Raw genomic sequence first — 13,668 nt, forward strand, 5'->3', positions numbered from 1 at the left:
ATCAACTGCCAGTGCTGTAGTGTAATTTTATTTGCTTTTTAATAACACATGAAAGAAATAGTTCAACCAAATAAGTGTAAGCAGCACAAATTTCAGCACCCCAGGGGGCTTGCCACTCTTCGGCTGGTTCGTGTTTGGCGACTATGGGGCCCTAGCCTTTGCAGCATCTCTTCCCCTTCGTGCTGCATGCTTATCCTCTTACTATTTTTTGTCCCCCTCCTGTGGGAAACATGTCTGGGGTGGTTTTGGGAATTTTTTGCATTATCTGTCTCTGACTAAGAACAGTCTAACCACTGTTTTTCATTCCCTTTTCTTTTCTTCATTCACCTTCTCCTATCCTTCCTCCACTTTGGCGTTTGAGGCTCCTCCTTTTCTTCCTCCTCACTGTGCGCTCCTGAAGACCGGCCCATGTGTCTGACCCTAACAGGTGACTGGATAACGCGTAATTACCAGCCCTGGGTTGACAGGTAGGGTTTGCACATACCTCTGGTACAGACCAGGCCTAGGGAATGCTGACTGCCTGAGCTGCTACTTTCCCAAATTGCTGATCGGTCCCTCTGTCAGGTGTCCAGGAGGTGTGACCTGAGGTGTGAACAATCACCTAAAGCGGGTGTGCCCCTTGTGAAGGGGGTCCCCAGTTGTAAGGAGCACGCCATTGGAGATGCTGGCAATCATGGGGATTTTCTTGTAATGAGCCAATCATCTTCACGATTAATGTCTATTAAACGGAAACAGAAAGAGGCTAACGATTCAGAGAGCCTTCCAACTGCACCATGGTTCCTTGTGGTTTTATATACTGAAAATGGTCATTCATTCACGATGGTAAATCTGAGTATTGTTCAGAAAGATGTTGATGCAATTGCCAGCCATGTGAAATGCTGTTCTCATTTACAGAATGGCACTTTGCTTTCGGAGACTACTTTGGATTCTCAAGCACAACTACTGCTTGCTGCGTCACTTCTCCGTGGCTATCCTGTTTGTGTCGAGGCCCATAGAACTCTGAACTCTTCCTTTGGTGTTATTTACACTAGGATACTCGATGGTCTGAGCGAATCTGAAATCCAAACATACCTCTCTGATCAGGCTGTCATTGCTGTCCATCTCTAGCGGTTCTAGGCGCTCAGTCCGGAGCCGCGCGACTGCTACGGTCGCAGGTTCGAATCCTGCCTCGGGCATGGATGTGTGTGATGTCCTTAGGTTAGTTAGGTTTAAGTAGTTCTAAGTTCTAGGGGACTGATGACCATAGACGTTAAGTCCCATAGTGCTCAGAGCCATTTGAACCATTTTTTTTGAACCATTGCTGTCCATCGGGTGATGAAAACTGTAGATGCCTCCTTAGTGTCCACATGTACCCTTTTCCTCACCTTGATAGAGTGGTGCTTCCATCAAAGATTAAAGCAGGCTGGGAAGTTATCACAAACCGATCATACCTTCTGAACCCAATGCGCTGCTACAAGTGCCATCGTTTGAACCACACTTGAATGTCTTGTTGACAGCTGGCCAAATGTGTAACCTGTGGTAGGGATGCACACGAGGGCGATTGTCTGCCGCCTCCTCTCCGCTGTATCAACTGCAATGGTGAGCATGCTGCCTTTTCTTGAGATTGTCTGGTGTATCTCGATGAGTGACAGTCCAGGAGATCCGGGTAAAGGAAAAAGTTCCTTACCCTGTCACTCACAAGTTATTGGCTAGTTGCGAACCCTATGTTCTACCATCTGGCACTTACAGTACTGCTATTGCTACATCTTGCTCCATGAAGTACATGCCCATGCAGACATTAAACCTGAAATTCAGCTCTGTGGTTGTGAAATTGCCCAGTGTCATGGTAGCATTGCCATCCTCTCGTCCAGCTGTGCAACAAGCCATCAAACTCTCACCTCACAGGGTGAAGTCACCAGCTACGCAACCGGCAGGCTGGAAAGGACAGAAGGAATACTCCCGTGAAGACTTCCTACGTCCCTCCAGCCATCCAACAACTGAGTCTTCCTTTACTAATCAGAAAGGCTCAAAAAAGTCAAACATAGGCAAGCTCTGCTGACTCCTTCGCTGACTCGAAGATCCTATTAGATGCTGTTGCCAGGTGATACATTCATCTGGCCGGCCTCAGTGTTGCTGGTGCACACCACCAACTGCTTTTCTGCTATGGGCTCAGCAGGCTGACAGCACAATAAAAGCAGACGTGTCCTTGGACCTCATGGAGCAGGATCGTCCTGCCTCTGTGCCCTGTATCTGCGACTCTTCGTAGGCCTGCTCTCGGCAGTCGCCAAGGTGACATCCCTTCATTTTTTCCTCATCATGAGTCTCCTCCAATGGAACATTCACAGCCTTCGATCCGACAAAGAGGATTAACAGTTGCTTTTATAATCACAGCGTCCACTTGTACTCTGCCCTCAGGAAACAAAATTGAGTCCTCATACCTGCTTTGAGCTTTCACATTTCTTCCCAATCCGTTTTGGCTTTACTCCTGAGGTCGGCATTCCGCCTCATGGGGGAGTCATGCTGCTCATACGGGATGATGTTCATAGTCAACCCATCTCCCTGACTACCCATCTTCAAGCTGTTGCAGTTCGCTTTTACCTTCCTCACTTGACCTTTTCCCTTTGTACCACTTATATCCCTCCATCGTTCAGTGTCCCCAGGGCAGACTTACTCCAGCTCACTCGGCAGCTACCTCACCCATTTCTGCTGCTCGGTGACTTTAATGCGTACCATCCCCCTTGGGGCTCGCCCTGAACCTTCAGAGAGGTGACCTGTTGGCTGACCACCTTAATCAACTTCTCTCTTCTGTCTTAACACAGGAGCACCCACATTCCTTTCCGACTCCTCACACGCCTATTCTCATTTGTATCTATCCTGCACTACCCAGCTTGCCCATCATCTCAAGTGGTCTGTTGTGTCTGACACGTATTTGAGCGACCATTGCTGACTCCCTCACCTACATGCACACCCACATGGAAGCTTTATAAGGCTGACTAGAGGCCTTACTCCTGCCTGGCGACCTTTGACGAAAAAGATTTCCCCAGTTGCGATGACCAGGTAGTAGAATATCTTACAAACAATATCCTTACCACCATAGAACATTCCGGTCCTCGCTGTGTCCCGGTCCATTGGTGGACTGAGGCATGCCGCGATGCTATCCGCGCATGGAGACATGCTCTCCGTGTTTTTAACCATCATCCTACGATGGCAAACTGCATTCGTTACAAACAGTTATATGCACAGTGTCACTGCGTTCTTTGGGATAGCAGAAAGGCCAGCTGGATTTCCTTTATTAGTTCTTTTAACAGTTCAACTACTCCATCCGTCATGTGTGCCAACCTCCAGCAGCTGTCTGGGACCAAGATCCCTTCCCCAATTTCCAGCCTGATAGTAGCAGATGACATCATCGTGGACCCTATTGCCATATCCAACACTTTGGGCCACCATTTTTCGGAAATTTCGAGCTCTTCCCACTATCACCCTGCCTTCCTCCATCGGAATTGAGCAGAGGGGACTCAGGCAATACCCTTCTCTTCTCAGAATTGTGAGTGGTACAATGCTGCCTTTACTATGAGGAAGCTAGAGTATGCTCTCACTTCATCCTGATCCTACACCCCAGGGTCGGATGCTGTTAACATTCAGATGTTGCAGCACCTTTCTCTTGCAGGCAAGCATTTTTTGCTTAATAGGTACAACCGCATCTGGGCAGAGGGCATGTTTTCTAGATGCTGGCATGAAGCCACTGCCATACTCATACCTAAGCCCAGTAAGGACAAACACCTTCCTTCTAGCTATCGCCCCATCTCTCTCACCAGTTGTGTTTCCTAGTCGATGGAAGATATGATTCATGCCCAGCTGGTATGGTGGCTCGAGTCTCGCAATTTACTAACCACCTCACAAAGTGGATTTTGAGCGCGCTGTTCTGTAGTTGACCATCTCGTCTCTTTGTCCACTGCTGGATTGGTATCCTCCATACTGTCTACACGTGGGCCTTCCATGGCCACCTGCCCTGTTTCCTTGAGAAATTTTTGAAAGACTGAGTTTTCAAGGTTTGTATGGTTCTGCCTTGCCTGAAACCTTTGTCCAGGAAAACGGTGTGCCATCCTGAGTGTCATCCTCTTTGCTATCGCCATTAACCCTACAATGGCCTGTCTCTCGCCAGGCGTCTTTGGCTCACTTTTTGTTGATGAATTTGCGATCTATTGCAGTTCTCCATGGACTTGTCTCCTTGAGCGGCGATGTCTCGGCGTCTTTGCTCATGGAGCATTGACAATGGCTTTTGTTTTTCCACTGAAAAACAGTTTGTATGAATTTCTGGTGGCGCAGTTGGTTTCTCCGACCATCTTTACATCTTGGGCTTGTTGCTCTTCCGTTCGTTGAAATTACGAAATTCCTGGGGCTCATGCTCGATAGGAAACCCTCCCATGTGTCTTACCTGGCAGTCTGCTGTATGCAGACTCTCAATGTCCTACGTGTCCTCAATGGTACTTCCTGGGTGTAGTTTGTACTGGCTCCTTGCCAGTTCGAAACTAGACCATGGGTGTTTTGTTTATGCATCTGCACATCTGTCCCTCTTGCGCTGTCTCAGTACTGTCCACCATCGTGGCACCTGTTTGCCACTGGTGCCTTTTACACTTGCCTGGTTGAGTCTATATGCAGAAACTGCTGAAGTACCACTGTCCTACTGCCATGACTTTCTCCTCGGCAGGTATGCGCGCCGTTTGTCTGCCGTGCATTGCCACCCATCCTATGGCTCCTTCTTCGATGAATCCTTTGATCGCCAGTATGGGGCATGTCCCTCTTCTCTGCTGCCTCCTGGAATTTGCTTTTGGCTCTTGCTCCAGCAACTTAACTTCACGCTACCTCAACTTTCCTGATGAGTGTGAAACCTTCACCACCTTGGTTTCATGCAGTGGTGCGTGTTCATCTTGGCCTTCATTTGCTTCGTAAGGACACTACTCCAGCCTTGCTCTATCGCCTTCAGTTTCACGACCTTCTCATGGAACTTCGTGATTGTTCTTTTGTGTATACTGATGGCTCTCGGACTGACCATGGTGTTGGGTGTGCCTTCATCATTGGTGCCGATATTTTTTGGTATCGGCTTCTGGCATAGTGCTCAGAATTTACAGCAAAGCTCTTTACCCTGTATCAGGCCATGGAGTCCGTCCAATGACACAGTTTTTTCAATTGTGTACTCTGCTCAGACTCTCTGAGCACCCTTCAAAGTCTCTGTGCCCTTTACACCTCCCATCCGTTTGTGCAACTGGTCCAGGAAAACTGTCACTTGAAGTTCATCAGGTTACCTTCCATTAGGAAAGTTGGTGCACGCACTAGCCGAAATCTGGATTTGCCATAAGAAACCTGCAAAAAAAGGAGACTGATAGCTGTGCTATATAATTTATAAAGACTCATAAGTTCATTTCTGGATACGTGCATAGTGTACAGCATGTCTCTGCCAGAGGAATCCTCATCGTATCTAGAAATAAACTTTCCTGCAGACAGAAGGGGATGGGGCTGTACGAGCTGAGCGGAATAAAGCTGAACGGGTGAATACCAGTCACTGTTTGTTTATGTAGTTGACTAGGTTTGCGAATGATCAGCGAAATCCATAGATTCAGACTACCAAAGTGGAAATAAACGACTAACAGGAATGACAGGTAAGAAAGATTACGTATTATCTACTCGGTGTATCCAAGAAAATGGAATTTGGATAGAAAATTTTTGGCCAGATTGCTTAACTAGTAATGGCCAGTTGTACAGACCCCGGTAACAGCTGCCTAAGTTCTATTCTGGGAGTAGCATGGAAAATGCATTGTACGAACACGTAATAATACCTAACCAGAGAATAAATGTGGGATAACTAAGCTGTTGGTTCTGGCATGGTTAGTGAAGTTAACTGGAGAATAAGTTTTGACACTGGCAGTAATAGTTACAGAATTAGTGATGGCAAGGTTGGTTTGTCAGAACGAGGAAGGAGAAGAAATGAGGACATCACACAAATTATGGAAAAATAAGACGATTCCAAATTTATATAAAAATTTCACAATACTACTTTTTGATATTGTGCTTGAGAAGCTGGAGCATATGAATGAAATGTGAAACCATTTCTGAAAATAAATCTCTTTGCTTTTAGTAAGCCTAATAGGAATTTGATACTGCTACTTCGTGAATTATATTCTGTCGTGTTAAAAAAAAAAAAAAAAAAAAAAAAAAAAAGTGACCGTTTGTGCCAAAACAGTCACGTTTATTTGGTGTGTGTTAAAATTGCTGCAATATTAGACAGGCCTATTTAGTTTTCTCTTGCAGACCGTGACAAAATACACGTAATCAGATCGAGAAACTACACCAGTCATAGGTACTGCTTGTATTAACAACTTTTTTCTGTCTTAGACGATGACATTTCGTTTTTTCATGTAGCAAAACATTTGAAGAAGTTTGAAGAGATAATAAATTCTTTCGCAGAAAGGAAACTACTCCATGTAAAATTGCAGCAAGGTTAGAGAGAAAAAATGCTAGGACTTAAGGATTGAAGAAATGTGTACTGTTGTGCTTGTCACTTGTCTTTTATGGTTTCATGTATCCTATATTTAATTTTATGTTACCCAAAAAAGGCAAGTTATTAGCTAATAGGCAATAAGGAGTGCAAATTTTCTGAAGATTTCTTGTTCTCCGGGTTACAAATATTCCCATCCAATATTAATTGCGAGTGGCTTTTAATCAATATTAATTGTGAGTGGCTTTTAATCAATATTAATTGTGAGTGGCTTTTAATCAATATTAATTGTGAGTGGCTTTTAATCAATATTAATTGTGAGTGGCTTTTAATCAATATTAATTGCGAGTGGCTTTTAATCAATATTAATTGCGAGTGGCTTTTAATTAAAAGAAAAAAAGACAGGCTGGATGTCAAACTGGCTGATTGGGAGAAGGGGAGGCACCACAGGACATTTTGATTTCCATTGTCCCGAATATGGTTTGATGGCATCTATTACAAAATATTACATGTTTGAATTCCACAAAATGAAATACAATGATGTGCGACAGAAGAATGCTGCATGAAGAGGCATGTCACTGCACTTCGGCACACTTAAGACCAAATTACATGTCTTACATTTTCTCGAACATATACTCTTTATGTATCAGACTGTTCAGAAAGATGTGCGCTACAAAATGAACATTTTTTGAAAAGTTGATTTTTAAAATTTTTCGCGTCCTAGCTCAAATGCTTGAGGGAGGAAGGGGGGCGGGGGGGCACCATTATCTAGTGCTGCTGCGGTTCGGAAATATCGTTATCTGGTGCTGATGCACAGATCAGTCTGTTGTAGTGGAGAGGTGAGTAGTTTCCATGTGACCCGTGTTTACGTTTAGTGAGTTTACTGTTTCCTCTTCGTTTATTGCTCTCGTGTCAAATGAAAACAAAACAGATTTCTGTGGCTGGGAGCTGTCAAGTGAATTAAAATTCGTTCTCATAATTACAGAAGGCTAAAATATATTATTAGTTTCAGATTTTTATTTTATTTCCACCTTTGATAGTCAAGCATTAATCGCCTTGCCGAACAATGAAGTTATTTTTGTCAGTTTGCAAAAGAAATTTGGCTTTTATTAATCTCTTCTGCTGAGGCAGTCAATTTATTTGAAACAAAATGTTTAATTCCACGCTACTGGCTAGTTTAAAGTGTTCGCTGCATTTCAAAATTACATCTTTTCATCTTATAGCACATATGGCATTATGCCATAATAAAGAATCAAACATGAGATAATACAGTACTGGTACTCTAAGAAAATCTAAATCCGAATCTTGACATATGAATGTGCACTGTATGAACATATGGGCTTCCTGGGGTCATCGTAGCTGCGCAAGAGTGGTGACACCTGTTATCTGACGGTCTCTGGCAGCTGCGGAAACATACCTATTTCTAACAGATCACAGGAAAATATTCTGAATGGTTGTTTGAAAAGTATTACTTGCAAAGTAAATTTCATTTTATGCAAGCTGAACTATGTGTGAGAACGTACAATGAATTTCTTAAATCACATAACGTTTGACTTTCATTTAAAAATAAACTCTTTGAGGACGACCATTTAGAAAAATTTCGAGCCCAGAAGATCACACATTTATGTTGTTATTAAAAAATTTACTGGCACATTTGTGTGATGTATATTAAAGTGAAAAATGTGCCAAAAAGTTCAATATTATATGTGAAAGCTTTTCTTTTCTTGTAGCAACGATATGTATATTAATTTAAACAGTAAACTTTTCCAATTTGTGTATACGCGTTACTTAACATGATATTGCCATTGGCTGACTACATCACATGTCCTATGCACTGAATATCCGCTGTCATCTGCTGGCGAGATCACATGACATGAGCTATGAGTGGCTTACAAAAGCGCGTCACAATCCTTATTTCAATGCTTCAGAAAGTAACATGTCGTGGTCGGTGGAATTCAAATTTATACTTTCGTAATGAATATATGCAGCATACTTGGTGCTGCACACTAAAGACCTTTCCATACACAAGCTTAGATTGGTTTTCTAAAGGGCCGGGAAATATTCGCCAGTGTATAAAACCTTAACCATACAGAGGGTTGATAAGTTTTACTGTTATGAGGAAAAGTATACTGTCACTTAACACAGGAAAAGTGTATTTTCACCTAGTATAAAATTTATTTTTAACTGAGGAATCTGGGAAAAATCTGGGATTTTTTTTTTTTTTTTTTTCCTTGTCCGTGTATACACCCTGCTGTTCCTCGGTTTGTCAGAGATGCCCAATGCGAGTGTGTCTATGAAGTACTGCACACTGCTGGTGAATTTCTTTCACAGGAGCAGTGAGTGTTCACCTGTAACTATTGAGAAGTTCTGGACACTCGAGGGTATGAAAAAAGGCATTGGTCCAATGTCTGGTAAGGGTTTGAAGAAAATTATTACAAAACTCGAACAGGCAAGTTCTTTTGCATGTGGCAGAGGCAGGAAAACAGTTTATCTCACGTTACTCAAGGATGTGGCCACAGCATTGCAGGAGTAGTTGAGCAGTGGTGTGCAAACATGCAGTGTAAGAGGAATTGCCCAAATGTTGGACATGCCTGTGAGCATGGTGCATAAAATCCTATGAAATGTCCTCTGCATTCCTGTGTTCAGGAGTTGCTTCCTGCTGATGTGCCAGCAAGACACATTAGCTCTGAAATTTCTTGCTTCCATGGAAGTGGCCAATGAACGGCCATGGAACCTTCTGTGGAAAAACGGAGCCCATTCACATTTAAAGGACGTGTCAATATGAAGAACTGCAGGATGCGTGCCACAGAAAATCCGCACACACATCAACCAGTATCACTTCATTCTATTAGGTGACTGTGTGGTCGAGGGTGCGAGTTGATGGCATTGTCTATCATAGGGCCATATTTTTTCAAGGGGAGAAGTTCTGAGAGTCCCATTACATTGTACCACCTCTGGTAAATGCTAAGAGTGTCCTTTGCACACTAAAGTCATTCCAACCGTTCAACAGCATGGATTTATTAGTAGGATCATTTTTATGCAGGATGATGCTCCTCCCCACATTGCACTGTCAGTGAAGTGTCTTCTGCATAGGCATTTCCTAAATCCTAGAATTATCAGCCGCCATATCCGTACACTAGCCATCTGGATCACCTGATCATTATCCGTGCGAGTTCTGGCTGGGGTTATCTGAAAGATGTTGTGTTCGGTGCTCCAGTCAGTCATAGAAATAAAAAATGTTTCTAAAAGATAGTTAAGCTTGTTGCTCAGGAAAGAGAAATTGAGAAACTGTTTAGACTGAAGCAAGGGTGCGTAAGCAGCACTGTACTGAGCAAGAGGCACTACGTAACTAAGGATATATCAAATACAGTAATAAACTTAAGTTTCCAGATCCTTCGTTGATGAGCTTTATGGTTCCAAAACTATCGGTGTCTCGGGTGAACTTTTGTATTTATGATATCTGTGATAAAGTGTTCTTGTACTAATGTTAAATATTGGAAACATCTTTCTGATAACTATGGAATATCTCAAGTTATTCTGCAGATATGCAGTTTTACTTTATTGCTTCCTGCCATAATACGCCTCATGTTACATAACTGCATGCTGGCATACTGTGAATGTCATATTTCTTATTCATATTTTTAGTTAAAAAGCTGCGTATAAATATGATGTCACTGTTTGCTAACTCTTGTTGGGAATTTTTATTAGTAGCATCCAGAAAATTTTGCAGCTGTGTGAGATATCAGTTGGTATTTTTTTTAAATAGCTATTGCATCCACCAGTGATTTAATTTATGTAAGAGACAGTCAAATGAAAATTACTTACAGAAAAAGTTAATACCTTCATCCCACTGAGAGAGAAGATGGTCAGTGCCTTCATGGAAAATGTTCGCAGTTGCCTACAGAACCACGATTGTAAATGGAAATCACATGAGGAAGGATTGGGACTGCATGGAGGATGTGCAAGGGCTTCCCTGTGAAATGTCGTGGCTGCTGATTGCTTCAGGCAAAGAGACGCATGCTTGCATACAATCATGGTTCCTTTGGCAGTCACAAACATTTTTCTGTGAAGGCATTACCATCTCTTCACACTGGTATAAATGTTTTAACAGTTATGGCTATTACTTTTGAAATAATAAACAGTTTACTTACGTTTTTCCATCTCTTGTTTTCATTTGTCAGCCCTTTATACATACTACCTGAAATATTGTTCAACTTCATAAATTCATTGAATTAATATTTTGTAGTCAGTAATGTATTTAACACTTGTCTTATCTTTTATTTTTTTAATAGCATTTATTAAATTTGAAACTGTGTAAATATTTTAAGCTGCAGATATTGCCATAATATTGTGACAACCATCAAGAATATGTAATTTTTTGCTTTGTGTATCTTGTATCTTTAATTTCATAGCTTCAGTATTTTGCATTTTTAAGCATTTCACACAGAAGTTGGGAATTCAGGAAAATAAGTTCTACTTAGAGTGTAATTTATCACTGTTTCTCAAATAAAGTACTTGTTTCCCCTTTTTTTTGCAGTAATACGAGGGATGTTCAATAAGTAATAAAACACATCTTTATTTTCTTGATAAATTTTGGTTAAATAAGTGCAGATTTTGTGGGACATTGTGGAATATTCTCCCTTCAGCCCCTATAGTTCCACGAAATTCCAATAGATGGTCTCACTGTATATGACTTTCAAAATGGAGTCTGTAATGGAGGTGCGTTCCGAGCAGAGGGCTGTTATTCAGTTTCTTTTGGTGGAAAGCCAGAGCATTGCAGATATTCATAGGCACTTGCAGAATATCTACGGAGACCTGGCTGTGAACAAAAGCGTGGTGAGTCATTCGGTGGGGCGTCAGTCATTGCAACGAGGTCTCACAAACCTGTCCGATCTCCCAAGTGCGGGCCAGCTGCACGCAACTGTGACTCCTGCAGTGTTAGACGTGCAGACATTCTCATTCAGGAGATTGATGGATCACAACCAGACATCTCATTACTCAACTGGTTGTTTGTTGGTAGTGTCACACACACTCTTCCACCATTTGGGGTGCTCAGAGGTGTGTGCCCGCTGGGCTCCTCGCCACCTAACAGAAGACCATAAAAAGAAACTTCTCTCCGTTTGGCCCAATGAAGGATGCACTTCTGCGGGAAGTGGTACGTGGACAATGGAGAGGTTATTGATGCAGCAGGATGTTGGCTTCAATGTCGACCAGTAGAGTGGTACCCTGCAGGCCCTCCCAGTAAGGTGGTGTAAAGCTGTTGCACTGAGGTGAGATTATGTTGAAAAATAGGATTACGTAGCAAAAGAGTAGGGAATAATATGGTGTACTTGGAATCCTGATTAAAACCAACATGCTTTAAGAAAAAAAAAGTGAGCATTACTTATTGAACGCCCCTCGTAAATTTTTAGTTACACCTACTTGCTTTTGTGATGCATGATAAATCGTATCCTTTCAAAATGAGATACAAATGGCGCCTAAACAGTACAAAAGTTTAAATCTTCCATCTTTTTGCTTTTACAATTACAATAATAATGGTTATAGGGAATTTGAACAAAATGGCAGTATCTTCTTGTGGTCACTAACCATTAGCAAAAGATGTCGCTCTGATTGGTGTGGGTATTATCCACTCCCAGAAAAATATATGCAACTGTGTTGCTCTGATCCCTGATTTTCAAAATGAAACAAAAATTGAAAATTTGTAGTTATTTTATAAAAACCACAATTTATAAAAACTTTTTAATTGTACCTTAAAAGAAATATCTACCTTTCACCATTCGGGCAACAAAGATAGCAGTATGGTTGATAATTCTGTGAAATTACATTCTTTATACAAAGTAGTTTCCCTTCTAAAAATATGTATCATTCAGCTAACAGCTTCCTCTAAGGGACTATCCAAAGTTTATGATGTTTTCAATATTATGAAAACGAAAATTTGCTACTCACCGTACGGCGGAGATGCTGAGTTGCATCTCTGCTATATGGTGAGTAGCGACTTTCCTTTTCATAATATTTTTACATTCCATCCTGGATTTTCCATTGTTTGATTTCAATTTAGTACGTCATTGTTTTCAGGATATCGGATGTTGATAATTGTATGACTTGGCTGGCAAAGAGGCATGCTGCACTTGAACTTCTGGTAGCTGCTGAGAGGTGGCTGTTACTTGACAGAGACTATTTATCAACATTAGCAGTAGACGCAATAGTTTTCTGTGACTCGACTGTTCACAGTCTGGAAGACTTGTTAATTAAACCAACAATAAAAATGCTAACTACTGTTGATATGGCACTAGTTCTGCAGAGTCTGAACAGGTATTTTGCTGTCATGAATAATGTTAGCTTTCTATCTTTATTGTGTATTTATTTTACAGTTATTGATCAGGTATTTAAAATACAATGCATTTAGTAACAAATTTCTGCCTATGATTTAAGCAGTGCTCCATGCTTTCTATTATTTTAATTAACACCTAGGTCACATTTCATATAACTACTTTGTATTGATATGAAACATGTCTATCTACTACTGTTGCTACTACTAACTGCTCAAAAATACTAATTGCTGCATGTGATGCAGTAGTTAAAATAACAAGGTTGAAATACTAGTCAGTACTTACTTTCAACGGGCAGATTTACTAACAGTGCCAGGAGAAAAACTTAAACATAGAAATACCTTGTATGCTCCTTTTTCTGGGAGGAAAGAGGGGTTGGTTGGAAAAGTTAAAAAAGGAGGAGTAGGTCACTCAGACCCTAAGTGGAGTTTTAGTTAATACACTCCTGGAAATGGGAAAAAAGAACACATTGACACCGGTGTGTCAGACCCACCATACTTGCTCCGGACACTGCGAGAGGGCTGTACAAGCAATGATCACACGCACGGCACAGCGGACACACCAGGAACCGCGGTGTTGGCCGTCGAATGGCGCTAGCTGCGCAGCATTTGTGCACCGCCGCCGTCAGTGTCAGCCAGTTTGCCGTGGCATACGGAGCTCCATCGCAGTCTTTAACACTGGTAGCATGCCACGACAGCATGGACGTGAACCGTATGTGCAGTTGACGGACTTTGAGCGAGGGCGTATAGTGGGCATGCGGGAGGCCGGGTGGACGTACCGCCGAATTGCTCAACACGTGGGGCGTGAGGTCTCCACAGTACATCGATGTTGTCGCCAGTGGTCGGCGGAAGGTGCACGTGCCCGTCG

The 13,668-nt window shown here is 42.1% G+C and overlaps 1 protein-coding gene across 2 annotated transcripts in view; it reads left to right on the plus strand.

The window, feature by feature from the left end:
• The window catches only part of LOC126194685 (uncharacterized), a 142,828-nt gene that overhangs the window by 113,137 nt on the left and 16,023 nt on the right, over positions 1–13,668 (plus strand). For both annotated transcript variants that reach the window (XM_049932894.1, XM_049932893.1), the window contains one exon: positions 12,548–12,784. In XM_049932894.1, coding sequence (XP_049788851.1) covers positions 12,548–12,784 — 237 coding nt within the window. The remainder of the gene's footprint in view (positions 1–12,547; positions 12,785–13,668) is intronic.

Source organism: Schistocerca nitens, chromosome 7 (assembly GCF_023898315.1).
Source record: "Schistocerca nitens isolate TAMUIC-IGC-003100 chromosome 7, iqSchNite1.1, whole genome shotgun sequence".
Taxonomy (NCBI): Eukaryota; Metazoa; Arthropoda; class Insecta; order Orthoptera; family Acrididae; genus Schistocerca; species Schistocerca nitens.